Here is a 13,731-nt window from a genome sequence, read left to right as displayed (position 1 = left end):
TGTGGGACCTGCAGTGAGAGCTGCCGCTACACAGCCACACTGGTTCTATCAACAGTGTAGAGTTCCTCCCCTCCACTAGCCTGCTCACCTTGTGGGACACCCGGACCGCCGCATGCCTAGACAATCTACGACTACTGCAGCTCCATCAACCACGCCTCACTCAGCCCCACTGGTGACCTCATCGCGTACTGCAATTCCCATGACGCTGTCATGCTGTGGGATGTCAGGAGGGCTGCAGACGTGTTCACTGTGGAGACAGGGACGCAGCCTAGCAACTGGATGGCTTTCTGCCTCGTCGGGCCGGATGCTGGCAGTCGTTGGGGACGAGGTGAGGATGGTAGGTTGGGCGTACCCGCAAGTGACATGTGTGATGAAGCACGAGGACCTGGTGCAGTGTGTTTCTGTACCACAAGGGGGAGTACCTACTGCCAGGGGCATCTGACAGACATGTGTTGTCGTGATGGATAAGATTCATAAGAGTTAAACCTACACAAATCTTACCTTTGTTTGAAAATAAAAAAAAGAGTTGTAATGCATCTTGTGCTTAAGTGTGTATTTTTATAACTTCAGTGAACAGGGAAGCACACACCAAAAACACTAGCACACATCTGTAATAGATCAACAACATTGTTGAGTTATAGGATTTATTAGAAACAAAGGAATCCAACGATACGAAAGTCTTGAGTGCTGTCTCATATGAGGAAGTGAACAGAGGGTAAACACAAACATCCGGGGGTCTGACGGCTCTCACATCAGGCCCAGCTTATACTCCACCATGATGTGGGGCTCACCCACCATCTCACTTTGGGCTGGGTCTGCAGGGAGATGGACACAAAAGAGTGCTAAGTTCACATTAGTTTAACTTCTCTCTGCTGTTGTCTTGTCTGTATACAGTGTCTCTTACCGTTGAGGATGTCCTCAAAGCTGATGCTCTCATCGTTCCCTTTGAGAGTGTCCAGGGCCAGGTGTGAGCTTTGCAGGAACGGAAGGCGCTGGATCTGAGAAGGGACAGGGAAAGTGGTAAGGGATGTGGTGAAAGTTGCTTATTGCATTTTCTCCAACACTATTCTTTGTTTTCAATGAAGATCAGAGAGACATTTGCGTCTACCTGTCTGGCGGCCCTGTACTCCATCTGCAGTTTCAGGGGAGCGTGGAGGCCCTGGATGTTTCTGAGGGTGGAGAAGTTCATCTTGTCCTGGTTCAGCTGAAACTGCAAGGGAGAGTACAAAAGTCAATGTTGGAGCTAAAGTAGCATTAGTGGTTTATTCGAGAAAAGTTGTATGAGACCTGAAGACTTGTATTAACTCCCAGAACATATACTTAGCCTTTAGCTCAGAACAACGTATTGTGTCACTCACATTCTTTTCTGACAGCTCCAGCACATGGCTGGGGAGCAGCTCATTTTTCACACTGCTGAACCTGAGAGAGAGTTCAACTGTCAGTTATGTCTCACAAACTGTTATATAGTTAACGTTACATACTTTGAGTTGAATGAGTGTCCAGCAGAGACCGTTCTCTCACCCGCTCCTGAGTGTGTCCTGAACGCCATAAGCCCCAATGTGTTGACCCATGCCCATCACCGGTACACTGTCCTTAAGCTGTGATCGTAGTCCACGAGTATTCTGGAGACGAACAAAAGAACACAACTCAGTTAGCATTATAGTAGAGGCATGATGACTAACGTTACCTACTAGCTAACACTTTAGTGTATCCCAAACAACTGAGATGACTGCTACATTGTTAACTACCTTGCTGGCACGAAGCAAAAGGTAGGCAAGACTATTGGCGCTAGTTTAGATTAATTAACCAAACTGACTGACACAAACAAACACAAATAACTAGCTAGAGCTAACGTTGGACATCATCGCTGCTAATAACGCGCTAACGTTAGCTAGTTCACTGGCATGAGTGACTAATCAAAATCCAAACGTCTCTACAAATACAGCAAGCAATACATTAATAAAACCCCACGATTCATTGGTATTTCGTATAGACAACATAGCTATCTATCAAATATACGTTTTACACATTTAATGTATGAATTAAATAGCAAATGTTGGTAATTTGATAGCTACCATTGTGCCTGTGATGCGGCTGTTTCCACTTTTAGTACAAAACTTCCGGTCAGGGTCGCGTTAGTTGTGACGACACTTATTTTTCTTCTTCTATGATGTCGTGGCGGTCCGCAAACAAACGTTTAAAGTGCATGCCGCCACCTACGGTGCTGGAATTTACGATCAACCATGATCTGACCAATTATGTACTACCATGAAAATAAAATTCAAAACCAAATAAATCCCTAACTTCTACCACATCCTCACCAACCCCATTAAACTTGATCTATATCATGCTGAAACACTCCACCCGTAGGATTGTTCAGCATTTCAATAACCATTTAAACAGTAACATCTGTTACCCCCAATATCTCTTTTGTCTTCTCCACAATAACCTTCAACCTGGCATTTCTGGCTTCCACAATCCGAGTTGTACTGATAACCTTACCAATAAAAGCTATGAAGTCAACTTTATTCACTGTCAAGGTGGCCTTTGGCACTGCACATTTATGGGCACAAGATTTCTGAACAGGCCTCGGCCATCAGAAGCACAAGCCGACAGTAGGTCCACTCACTACAGGTATGTCCATGTAAGCTCCATCAGTCCGCGCTGTAGTTCTACTAACCTATTTTACGGCCTCTGCATATGATACATCATGACTGATCCTATATCTCTGAGCCTCTCTCTATACCTGGCATCCACCAAATGCTGAACTGCCCCCCCCCCCCCCAAGTACAGCACTTAACCTTCACATTGCTTCCACATTCACCGTAATCATGTGCCCCTCTACACTTGGCACATCTTTTGTTTCCTTTACACTGAGCAGCTACAGGCAGTGGTGAAACTAGAGTTTTAAACATAGGGTGACCAGGGGGTGGCCAAGGCTACTTCAGGGGGTCCATAGACCATGACAGAAAATGAGTGTGTAACCCTGACCTGGCATCTAAGGAGCATGAATGAATCCTATGACTGCTGATTAGAGATATAAGTGATAATTCACTGACCACGGAGTTCTTCAATGTGGCAGATAGTGTGGTCCAGAAGGGTTACTTCACTAGAACTCTTTAACATACTATGAATAGTCAGTGTCTCTACCCCGGAACTGTAGCCCGATTTCTCACTCACTCACTCACTCACACACACACACACACACACACACACACACACACACACAGGAAACTTGGGTCACTCTGTTTTCATTAATATAAAATCTGGGTCCATAAGTGTTGAACATCCAAAATATTTTCTGAAAATAAAGGAGATAAGATGGCATTTGTGTGTTATATAAATTGCATAGTTTATTTACAAAAAAAGTAAATTTACAAAAAAAAACACACTGCAATTTGACATACCAGGTATCAAGCTGAAATGGACTTGAAAAATAAAAATAATTTTGATGCCCATCAATATTACAAACTTACAGTATCATATGTATGCTCATATATATTATGTTAACTAATAGCAAAGAAAAGTTTTGGAATTGGCCTAATCAAGACCAAATTAAATCTGTTTGACATGATACCCTTTGGATTTATCATTTTAGAATGTCAATGTACAAGTTAGTACACAGCGCAGGTTTTAATCATGACCAGAGGGACCACCTGAGGGCCAAATTATCCTAGGTAGATGTAAAACAGCATAATTCTGCGGTGCTGGTGAGAACTGGCTAAATGTTTCACAACTCATCCATGTTGAGGGAGCGTGCCCTCCTTGACTCAACACTGAGAATTCTGAGGTCACTTAACCTGTCATCAACCATTGTTGTCCTAAGGTGGGTTTTAATCCGTTTTAAAGCTGATAAGCTTCTCTCGCAAAAAGCACTGCTGACTGGAGTAACAACAGAAATCTTACAAAGTCGAAATAGCTCATGGAAGACCTCTTTATAAGGTTCTAGAAACACAACAAAGTCAAGGAGAGCAGACGGTCTGTCCTTTCCACTTTTCTCTCTCCTATCAAGAAGCCGCTTGGTTTGATGAACCTCATGTTTGAGGTCCTCTAAATCTGACTCAAAGGTCTGAGCAAAGACAAACAGAGGCTCCTCATTCAGGAATGTTGTACTCTTTGGGTTGAGAGACTGGACCCCTTATCTCGTAATTCTTCATTGAAAAATGCCTCTGCAGCTCAGCTGTGAGACTGTCAAGCACCTGATAAAAGATAGCTCTTTGGAAGCTCTCACCATCACTTTGGTCACTATTTTTCTGTCCTACAGCGCTCATCATCAATGAGTTGTGAAATCTTAAGCTTGTTTTTAGGCTGTCTTTTACACACTGTACACTTATTTTGCAGTGCTCTGCAATCTCTTCAACCTCTTTCCATAGTTCTCCAAAGTAACCCTCACTTCTGTAGTCCTGTAATGTGTCTAAGGGCACCTACTAGATCCACAGCCCTTGCTAGGTCAAGAGAGCTTGATTGGAGCATGTCAGAAAGACATTTGGCATCACCAAGCACTTTACAAAAGGTAACCAAAAGCCATATGAAACGTAAATCTATCTGAGAAAGAAGGCCCCTTGCCTCCACTGATCTATCACCACTATTTTCAAGTGTGATATCCTGTATCACTCTCAGAACTGCTGGAAGCCTGTCCCTCAGATTACAGCATGTCATGTATCTGCATGCCCACCTTACATCCGTAAGTCTCTGTAGTTCCCTGGGCTGCTGCTGTGGATACAGCTCTTCCTGAACTGCAAGTCACTTGAGATGAACGTACGAGCCAGATACAAAGTTATAAAGCTTCTGCAGGAGAGCAAAACAGTGAACTGCCTCAGACACTGATTTTACAGCATCGACAAGAACCAAATTCAAACAATGTGCATTACAGTGCACATAAAATGCAAATGTTGCACTGTTTTTAATCCGTGCAGACACACCAGAATGTTTTCTGCTCATGACGGATGCACCGTCATAGCCTTGCCCCCACAAGATTATTTCTGTAGTCCAGACCATGTTTTTCAAGGCAATCGATTATAATTTGTGTGAGACCTGCTGCATCTAAGCTTTCAGCTGACTGAAAGTGTAAAAAGCTTTAGTGGGTGGTCCCGTTGTAATAGTACCTCACAACTAAAGACATTTGTTATTTTTTCTTAAAATCTTTGGTTTCATCTGCAATTACACAAAATACGTCCCTTTCTTTTACTTCTCTTATTATTTAACGTTGTAACATCTCAGCTCAGCCCTCAACAACTTTGTTCTGGATTTGGTGGCTTGTGTACTTAGTATTGCCACATGCGTTCATCTTTTTCTCTATGATAGGATCATGCTTTGCTATTTCTTCTAAGATTGTCAAAAAATGACCCTTGTTGTGAGAGTCATCAGACTCTCGATGGCCTCTCTGCACTATATGTTGAGTGGCAGTTAATAGGTGCACATCTGTAATTGTTTTAATGTAAGTACAGTTTTCCACCACTTTCTTTTTCCGGTCCCCATTTCTGACATCTTACATTGATGAGTTGCTGTCAATAGACCTTTTATGCTGATTCCAAGCATACTGTACATAGCATTGATATGATGCTCTGCCTTCAAATTGAGCTTAAACCTAGAATCTTTAAACAGCACCTTTTTCCAGTTACAAAAACCTGACTGTGATGTGAAGGAAGATTAAGGTGTATTGGGCAGAGAAAAATGACTGCAGGCAAAACAATAAATTAAATCTTGATTTACAGAATATTCAAGCCATGAATTGTCCTTATACCAGGAGCTGTTGAAAGCCCTTTTCCTAGTACCATGCTGAGTTCTGGGAAATGTTTTCAAACACGGCTGTACAGGACCCTCTGCTCTGATCTTGAAATGTCTGAAATACACATTAAATAATGTGTCATATCTCTATGGAAATGTATAATTCAGGGATCCACAAGATTAGATACTAACAGCTGCTAACTAAAATGTGTAGTTTAAAGTATAGGCCTGGCCTACCATTGGGTCCTTTAGGGACAGAAGTCTGATTTGAGAAATGCACTGCCACCGAAAATACAAATTATTTCAACAAGAGGTGAAATGATTTGTCAATCAGCATCAAACTGACTGTAGCAAATAACATTTTGGGGTGGCACCCGGGATGGCCAATCAGATGTCAGGGGTGTCCAGAGCCACCTTGGACACCCCTCTGGCTACATGTCCCATTCTTTGGCATTTCATAAACTGCAGTGCATATGGGGCAAATTCTCTAACATTGTAACTAAGGAATCCTATCTGTACCTTTTCCTAGCAAGACTTTCTCAAAACCTCAGCATCACTGATAAGCTTTCACTTCTTTGACCCTCTTTCCTACTGAACAACCTTTTGGACTCCCGTCAAATGTTCTTTAATATAATCTGTGGACATAGATTTGGGACCCTATTATGACTCCCCACAATCTATCATATGCACCAGGGACATGGTTTTAATCTTCTTCCCATTAAGCGTTTTCCATTTTCAGAATATTCTCTTGCTGAGCCTGGTTACCACACAATATTAACAATCTTTCTTCATACTTTGGTCATATGTATGCTTTCGGGTGCAATGAGTGGGTGGCTTTATTTAATAGACGCTCCACTGCTTTCTGTATCGTCATTTATTTTCTTCCAATGTCTTCCCACTACCGACCTTTGACCCTCATCCTCCCGCTGCATAAATCAGAACGGACACCAATATTGTTCGCGTTCCAGCACAGCTGTTTCTTCACCAACTTCTCCATTACGTCCGCACTACCCACCGCCTTTTCCAACCTCTAACCCTCTTTCACCGTTTGACGACACTTCCGAATCAGATGATAGAAATAGAAGCGCGCAGGTAGACGTAAATAAAAAGGAAAGTACGATGAATGCTGCTTTTGGAACTACTGTGTCGTTTATATGTATCTATATATGGGTTATCATGCTAATATTGTATGTACAATATCCACAAATGAATTAAGATTTATATCAAAATTATTTTCCGTATGTTATGAGCACGGGGGTATAGCTCAGTGGTAGAGCATTTGACTGCAGATCAAGAGGTCCCCGGTTCAAATCCGGGTGCCCCCTCATTTTGTTTGATACTTTTGCTCATACTTGAACCTCAATAAGTATAATCTTTAGAAGCGCATTGTATCTGCCTACATCTGGGGTGAGTAGGTCCATTACAGTTTCAAGAACAGTGGAGTAGAAACAAACACTCATACACTTAGCTACAACAACATATAATGTATTATCATAGTTACATTCACCACTTTGCTTTATTGCTCATCACATTTAATCCCACTGCATAGTGTCATAGTAGTAGTGTCTGATGGTTGGTATTGCAATTTTCTGGTCTGGTCAGCGATACAATGCAGTCAGCCAGCCAGTCAGTCAAAGAGATTGGCCTTGGAGTGTTCTGACTTGATGAGGCTGGAGACCAGGGGGTGGAGGATACTGCTGTAGGTATCCACCTGGCTGTCTTCCTGCCCCAGCCCTGAGAACTCAACACAAGGCTCCCGGTTGGAAGGTACCAGCCTCTTATCTTGGGAGAAAGAGAAACAGAAAGAGCCTTTTTACTCTCTTTGACCAGAGGGGGGTGCTATAATCTCACGTAAATTGTTGGTGTGGTTATTATGTGCCTCAGGTCAAGGAATAAATAATTTACCTTTCCAAGACTCAGAGGAATTGCTGGTACCTACAACCCTCCAGTCATTAATATACCTGCAGAAATATTAAAAAGCATTGTTGCTTTGGGTAACACTGTATTGCAACTGTCTCAATGGGATCACCTGTTATAATGAAGGATAAAAAAAAAGAAAAAAAGAAAGGTACATATGGTGGTTAGTTACTCGTCAAAGTTGAGAGCGTTAGTCCACTCCAGTAGTTCATCCACCTCCCACTCTACGATGTGGTTGGGTCCCAGCTGCTCCACGGCGTCCATCATGCCCTGGGCTGACCGCTCCACCAGCGTGGCTGTCTCACTATGCTCTGTACGTGCATGCAGACAGCCACGGTCATACCTTCGGACAGTTGGTAGAAGGACAGGTAAGGGTGAGAGGAACAGGTAAAAGGACAGGTGTGGGTGAGTGGAACAGGCAGAGGGACAGGTGAGGGTGAAGGGAACAGCTAGAAACAGGTGAGGGTGAGGGGAACAGGTAGAAGGACAGGTGTGGGTGAGTGGAACAGGTAGAGGGACAGGTGAGGGTGAGGGGAACAACTAGAAGGACAGGTGACGGTAACAGGCAGAAGGACAGGTGAGGGGAGGGGAACAGGTAGAGGGACAGGTGAGGGTGAGGGGGACAGGTAGAGGGACAGCTGAGGCTATTACAGGTTAGCATTGCTTTTACAGATAAGCAATAATGATGCAGTTTGAGCATACAGGTGAGTGAACAGGTGAGTAGTGCTGTTGCATACAGGTGAGTGAACAGGTGAGTAGTGCTGTTGCACACAGGTGAGTGAACAGGTGAGTAGTGCTGTTGTACACAGGTGAGTGAACAGGTGAGTAGTGCTGTTGTACACAGGTGAGATGAACAGGTGAGTAGTGCTGTTGTACACAGGTGAGTGAACAGGTGAGTAGTGCTGTTGCACACAGGTGAGTGAACAGGTGAGTAGTGCTGTTGCATACAGGTGAGTGAACAGGTGAGTTAGTGCTGTTGTACACAGGTGGTGAACAGGTGAGTAGTGCTGTTGTACACAGGTGAGTGAACAGGTGAGTAGTGCTGTTGCACACAGGTGAGTGAACAGGTGAGTAGTGCTGTTGCACACAGGTGAGTGAACAGGTGAGTAGTGCTGTTGCATACAGGTTGAGTGAACAGGTGAGTAGTGCTGTTGTACACAGGTGAGTGAACAGGTGAGTAGTGCTGTTGCACACAGGTGAGTGAACAGGTGAGTAGTGGCTGTTGCGCACACAGGTGAGTGAACAGGTGAGTAGTGCTGTTGCACACAGGTGAGTGAACAGGTGAGTAGTGCTGTTGTACACAGGTGAGTGAACAGGTGAGTAGTGCTGTTGTACACAGGTGAGTGAACAAGGTTGGTGTGCTGTTGCACACAGGTGAGTGAACAGGTGAGTAGTGCTGTTGCACACAGGTGAGTGAACAGGTGAGTAGTGCTGTTGCAACAGGTGATGAACAGGTGAGTATGCTGGTTGCATCAGGTGAATGGACAGTATGTGCTGTTGCATAAGACGCACACTAACTCACATCTGTTCAACCATTCAATCTTCCTCCTCTTCTTCCTCCTGTCCACGTCCTGACGACGCTGCAGTTGGAAATGATGAAACTCCACCACCTTCCTGCCATTGGTCTCCAACGTGATGATGTCACCTAACAGAGCAGCCTGAACCAATACAGAGAGAGTGCACAGCGCTTCCTCAAATGATTTTCTTCACAGAGTAGCTGAGTACTGCACTAAAACAATGAAGGCAAACAAAGTATCTCTGTTGGCTTCCAACCATATCATACTGAACCCACATCTGATACCAGTGTGATATCATGGAATCAGAACTTCTGAGCACCTTCCCGAGAGCAGTCCCCAGCCGTGTTCTCACGCGTGGTACCAGCCAGCATGGTCGTCCCGCACCGGTCCTCCCGTGTATCTGCCTGGGGACGGGCTTCTTGCCTGGGTGGGTGTAGTCCTTGGGGCTGTTGCACACATGTCCACATGGGTCGATGGGTGTAGATCTGTATAGTAGATGCTCGGTGGAAAGGTGGTCTGTGAGGGGAGAAAAACTCATCTCCACATTAGCACGCACACATCTAATTTGTATTGCATAAATCATCGCAGATAGATTTTGAAATAAATGCAGTATTAGTATTGCGAGTATGGGGTGTGTGGTATATGGCCAATATACCACAGCTAAGGGCTATTCTTATGCACGATGCAACTGCGTAGTGCCTGATACAGCCTTAGCTGTGTATATTGGTCATATACCACAAACCCCGAGGTGCCTTATTGCTATTGAAAACTGGTTACCAACATAATTAGAGCAGTAATACATGTTTTGTCATAGCAGGGTCTGAAGAAAACAGCTTGTCTGTCCAAACGTTGGTTATAAATTATTGCATCGGAGCTCCTAGAGTGTGAGGCTCTCCTTTTCTTCTTCATATGGTCTGATATAACACAGCTGTCAGCCAATCAGCATTCAGGGCTTGAACCACCCAGTTTATAATGTGCATTTTAGCACTGACAAAATGAACTTACCCCTCCCAGTCTGAATCTGATGTGGACTCCTGCAGCAGCATCCAGAATATTTGCCTGTAACAACCATAGTAACATTCATAATGTGTCTGTCTGTGTATCTGTCTGTCTGTGTGTCTGAGTCTGTGTGTCTGTCTGTCTGCATGCATGTGTGTGTGTGTATGTCTGGTGTCTGTACCTCTCTGGGGTTGACATTTTTGAGCAGGAGTCGAGGGTCTCCCTGGTTACGGAACCTCACAAGGTTCTTGAAGTACTGGAACACGCGTGTATCCTACACATGGGATATAGAGAGGTTACACGGTCTGTGTGTGTTAGTGTGTGTGTTGTGGTTCCACCCACCACATGTCTCCTCCATGTCCTCTGTATCATCCTGGCAGCCCTGTGGTAGACTCTCTGCTGCCGGCCGTCCAGCTCCATCATATCCTCCACTGGGGGGGACGAAGGGGCACTGGGAGGGGATTAAAGGTTAAAAGGGGTAATTATGGTGGGCAGAGATCAGTGTTTGAAGTGGGGTGGTGTGACTGGTACTAAGAACCTTCACTTTTACTGCTTGAGTGGTGCCACATCATCTTATACCTGCTCTAAAATACTGAGGCATGGTAACTTTAGGTGTTAGGTGGTGAAGGCATATCCTTTTAATATTGAGTTTAGGAATAACCTACTAACGTTTCTATTGCGTAATTGTAAGTGTTCTTCTCCATGCTTATGAACTGGACCTGTGCCTGTGACCGAAATGGGTAAATACAAAGAACATTAAAGAACGGTTGTTATGCAACGGTCACAATGGACAGAGACCCTATGCAGCAAAACAGGACACAGATAAGCGTAGAATACACACAAGCAAAAGGCATACACAGACAAGTGACTCGCCCAGCAACTGCGTCAGAAAACGAACTGTCTACAGTCGTCGCACTATGATGATCCACCTACCTATTCCAGTTACGCACAGAACTTACCCAAAATGTGTCTGTTCAAAACAGAACGCTTGCCCGTTGATATATAGATAACAGTAAGTTAATGCATGTCATCATTTGTTTTCGTTACATATATTTGCAAAACATGCCCTAAACGCAGGGTTTATGTGTTTAGGTTTTCCCTGTTTGAGCAAACGCCATTTGGTTACCAAGCAACATGCAGAGCGTGTCACTAGCTACATTTCCATCCAATTGGCGACGTATTTTCACGCGAATATGCAAAAATTCGCATACAAACAAAATGCTATATTCCTACCACAATTGTGTTTCCATGAAATATATTTCGTTTCGATTAAAAGTATGTGCGTGATGATGTAGTGCACATAAACATGTTTGCATTTAAATGAGTTTCCATTGGATTTTCAACTCTATTGATCGTTTTCTAACAAGAGTTTGCCAGGTGCGCTCTAGATCTCTAAAACTTGTGTTAACCTCGGACTTTATTTTTGGAGTTTATTCAAAAAATCCCCAAAATCGATGAAAATAAAAACAAAAACATTAACTACACAACAAACTTAAGAGGATAAAAAACAGAATAATAAGCCTTTAAGCCTTTCTATTATGACCATGTGGGTGTCTGTGTGTGCTCATCTATTTGCTGTGTGAGTGTTACCTGTAGGAAGTGGTCTATCTGCTGCAGCCAGTGTTGCCAACTAAACTTCAGGGGAAGTTGCTAGAGGCAGGTTGATTTGTTGCTAAAAGTTTCTAAATGACATTGTGATGTCATTGCGTGAAAACGTAAACGGCGTCATTACGTAGAATACACAATAACGTTACTCAAATTGACTGGCCATCTCGGCCAAAAATATGATTTGACATTTGTTCAGGGACAGACTCCCACTCTTTTCTGTACCTCTGGCTGTACAATTTTGATTGAGACATGTTGATTGATGTTGTAAGTTCTGTTCAAGATCAAACATTTGTGACCAACTATATTCATTGGGTTTGGCTCGTCGAACTCGTACTACTGCTGCTGCAGTCAGCCAACTATGATTTGCAATTTGCTGAAATTGGTGCTGGCCTGCTGCTGACGTCACTCACAATGCACGTTTGCAGCCAGGCACGTGTGTTGTGACTGAGTGTGTGACAGAGAAAATCGTTTTTGTGTAATTTAAAGGGAAAATGCGTGCATTTTTAGCGTTTGTGTCACTTTTCAAAAGTTGCCTAAAGTTCAAAATACATTTTTAAAAGTAGCTAAATGTGTTGCTAGGTGCTGTTTGAAAAAGAAGTTGCCAGGGTAGTCTGAAAAGTTGCTAAATCGAGTAACAAAATTGCTAAGTTGGCATCACTGGCTGCAGCAGCTCCATGTCTATGGATGTTCTTCTCTACTTAACGTTTAGGATGTGAGGAATTGCAAGGGACTGAAACTCTGCATCCAGCGTCTCTATGGAGAATGAAGATTCTATACAAATACAAAGTCAATTTAGTTAATCACACATTACACACTGCCCCTGTCCCTCTCTGGAAAAAGAGGGAAATACTGTACGCGATTATACTCTAGTATACACAGAGCAATGCATGCAAGGCAGGGAAGGACAGCTTCAATCTCACCCAGTGGTGCAGGGGTAGGGGTGGCCATGCATACGCCCACCTACTTCGTGGGCATAACACCAGAGAGAGAGAGAGAGAGAGAGAGAGAGAGAGAGAGAGAGAGAGAGAGAGAGAGAGAGATAAACCTTGTCAGGGTGTGAGGTAGATGGATAGAAGAGGGGACGATGGGAAGGCCTAACCATGGCAGCACTCAAGTCCAAAATTCTGCCCAAATGTTCAAGCCTATTACTGACGAGATCAGATTTGATAAATGACCATTTCTATTGACATTTGAATAACCCATCATTATGCAATAACTATTAGAAGACACCCATTCGAATGTTGTGCTGACAGGTTGAACTGCAGTGGGGAGAAGTCGTTTGAAGTGTAACGACAAAGACAAGTAGGCGCATGTATAAAACAACATGAGTACTGTTGATAGCACCTACGCCCACTGAATATTTATGTAACAACGCCTGAGAGCTATACTTTTGATAACATTGCATGACTTATTAATTATTACTGTGCAAAACAGCATAGAAAGAGACACAAACAGACGGGCTTTGAACAGACACACTGAACACAAATGAAAACAAAGCCCTTTTCAATATGGACCTTGGGGGTTTGTCTTGACTCGTCTGTTCTGCAGTCAAGATGACTAATGCATGACAAAACCATTACAGCTTGTACACATTTCTCTGGCTGTGCAGCCATGTGTGTCCTTTCCCAAGTGACATAATAGAAAATGGCCAAAGGGAACTGTGACCAGCTGCATTCTACCATCTGTCTAACCTAACCACACAGACAAGCAGCTGCATCACAGCATAACACTGCATTGATGTAACTGGAATACAGAGAAAAACACCCTCTTTAGTACAATACAGTTAAATAGACGCACCTACACTCATTATATTTAAAGCAACAAGTATGTAGAGAGGCTTTGTGTTGATATTGTTAGTCTAGGTCCATTCTCATAGCTGGAATGTGGTTTGGTACACCTGCTCTTGTGGTATGCAAGGGGAAAGTCACAGCAAACTACTACTGTCACAGCACACAATCTTGTT

The 13,731-nt window shown here is 43.5% G+C and overlaps 2 protein-coding genes and 1 non-coding gene across 3 annotated transcripts; 1 reads left to right on the top strand and 2 right to left on the bottom strand.

The window, feature by feature from the left end:
* Nucleotides 1-611: 611 nt before the first annotated feature.
* Nucleotides 612-2,180, bottom strand: LOC112069459 (proteasome maturation protein). Its single transcript, XM_024136804.2, has 6 exons — nucleotides 2,076-2,180; nucleotides 1,522-1,622; nucleotides 1,359-1,419; nucleotides 1,109-1,210; nucleotides 905-998; nucleotides 612-815 (listed from the first exon to the last, which is right to left on the bottom strand). The coding sequence occupies exons 1-6, from the start codon at nucleotides 2,076-2,078 to the stop codon at nucleotides 748-750; spliced, it is 429 nt and encodes a 142-aa protein (XP_023992572.1). The 5' UTR covers nucleotides 2,079-2,180; the 3' UTR covers nucleotides 612-747.
* A 4,800-nt stretch (nucleotides 2,181-6,980) lies between these two features.
* On the top strand, nucleotides 6,981-7,052 carry trnac-gca (transfer RNA cysteine (anticodon GCA)). The gene has a single exon. It is a non-coding gene; the product is annotated as a tRNA-Cys (tRNA).
* A 144-nt stretch (nucleotides 7,053-7,196) lies between these two features.
* Nucleotides 7,197-12,446, bottom strand: LOC112069465 (protein MFI). Its single transcript, XM_070438559.1, is given in 12 exon segments — nucleotides 7,197-7,509; nucleotides 7,633-7,688; nucleotides 7,817-7,987; nucleotides 9,157-9,302; nucleotides 9,471-9,546; nucleotides 9,548-9,614; nucleotides 9,617-9,677; nucleotides 10,167-10,220; nucleotides 10,342-10,434; nucleotides 10,503-10,611; nucleotides 10,830-10,885; nucleotides 11,751-12,446. Coding segments are annotated over 11 exon segments (1,023 nt in total). The 5' UTR covers nucleotides 10,865-10,885; nucleotides 11,751-12,446; the 3' UTR covers nucleotides 7,197-7,354.
* Nucleotides 12,447-13,731: the final 1,285 nt, after the last annotated feature.

This window comes from Salvelinus sp. IW2-2015, unplaced genomic scaffold (genome assembly GCF_002910315.2).
Source record: "Salvelinus sp. IW2-2015 unplaced genomic scaffold, ASM291031v2 Un_scaffold1019, whole genome shotgun sequence".
NCBI lineage: Eukaryota > Metazoa > Chordata > Actinopteri > Salmoniformes > Salmonidae > Salvelinus > Salvelinus sp. IW2-2015.
This window is presented reverse-complemented; position numbering and strand designations above follow the sequence as displayed.

What these genes read in the sequence shown, in the direction of transcription:
- LOC112069459 (XM_024136804.2), bottom strand. An exon ending in CAGGACACACTCAGGAGCGG is followed by an intron (nt 1,420 to 1,521) that starts GTGAGAGAACGG and finishes ACTCTCTCTCAG; the next exon opens with GTTCAGCAGTGTGAAAAATG. An exon ending in TGGAGCTGTCAGAAAAGAAT is followed by an intron (nt 1,211 to 1,358) that starts GTGAGTGACACA and finishes TCTCCCTTGCAG; the next exon opens with TTTCAGCTGAACCAGGACAA.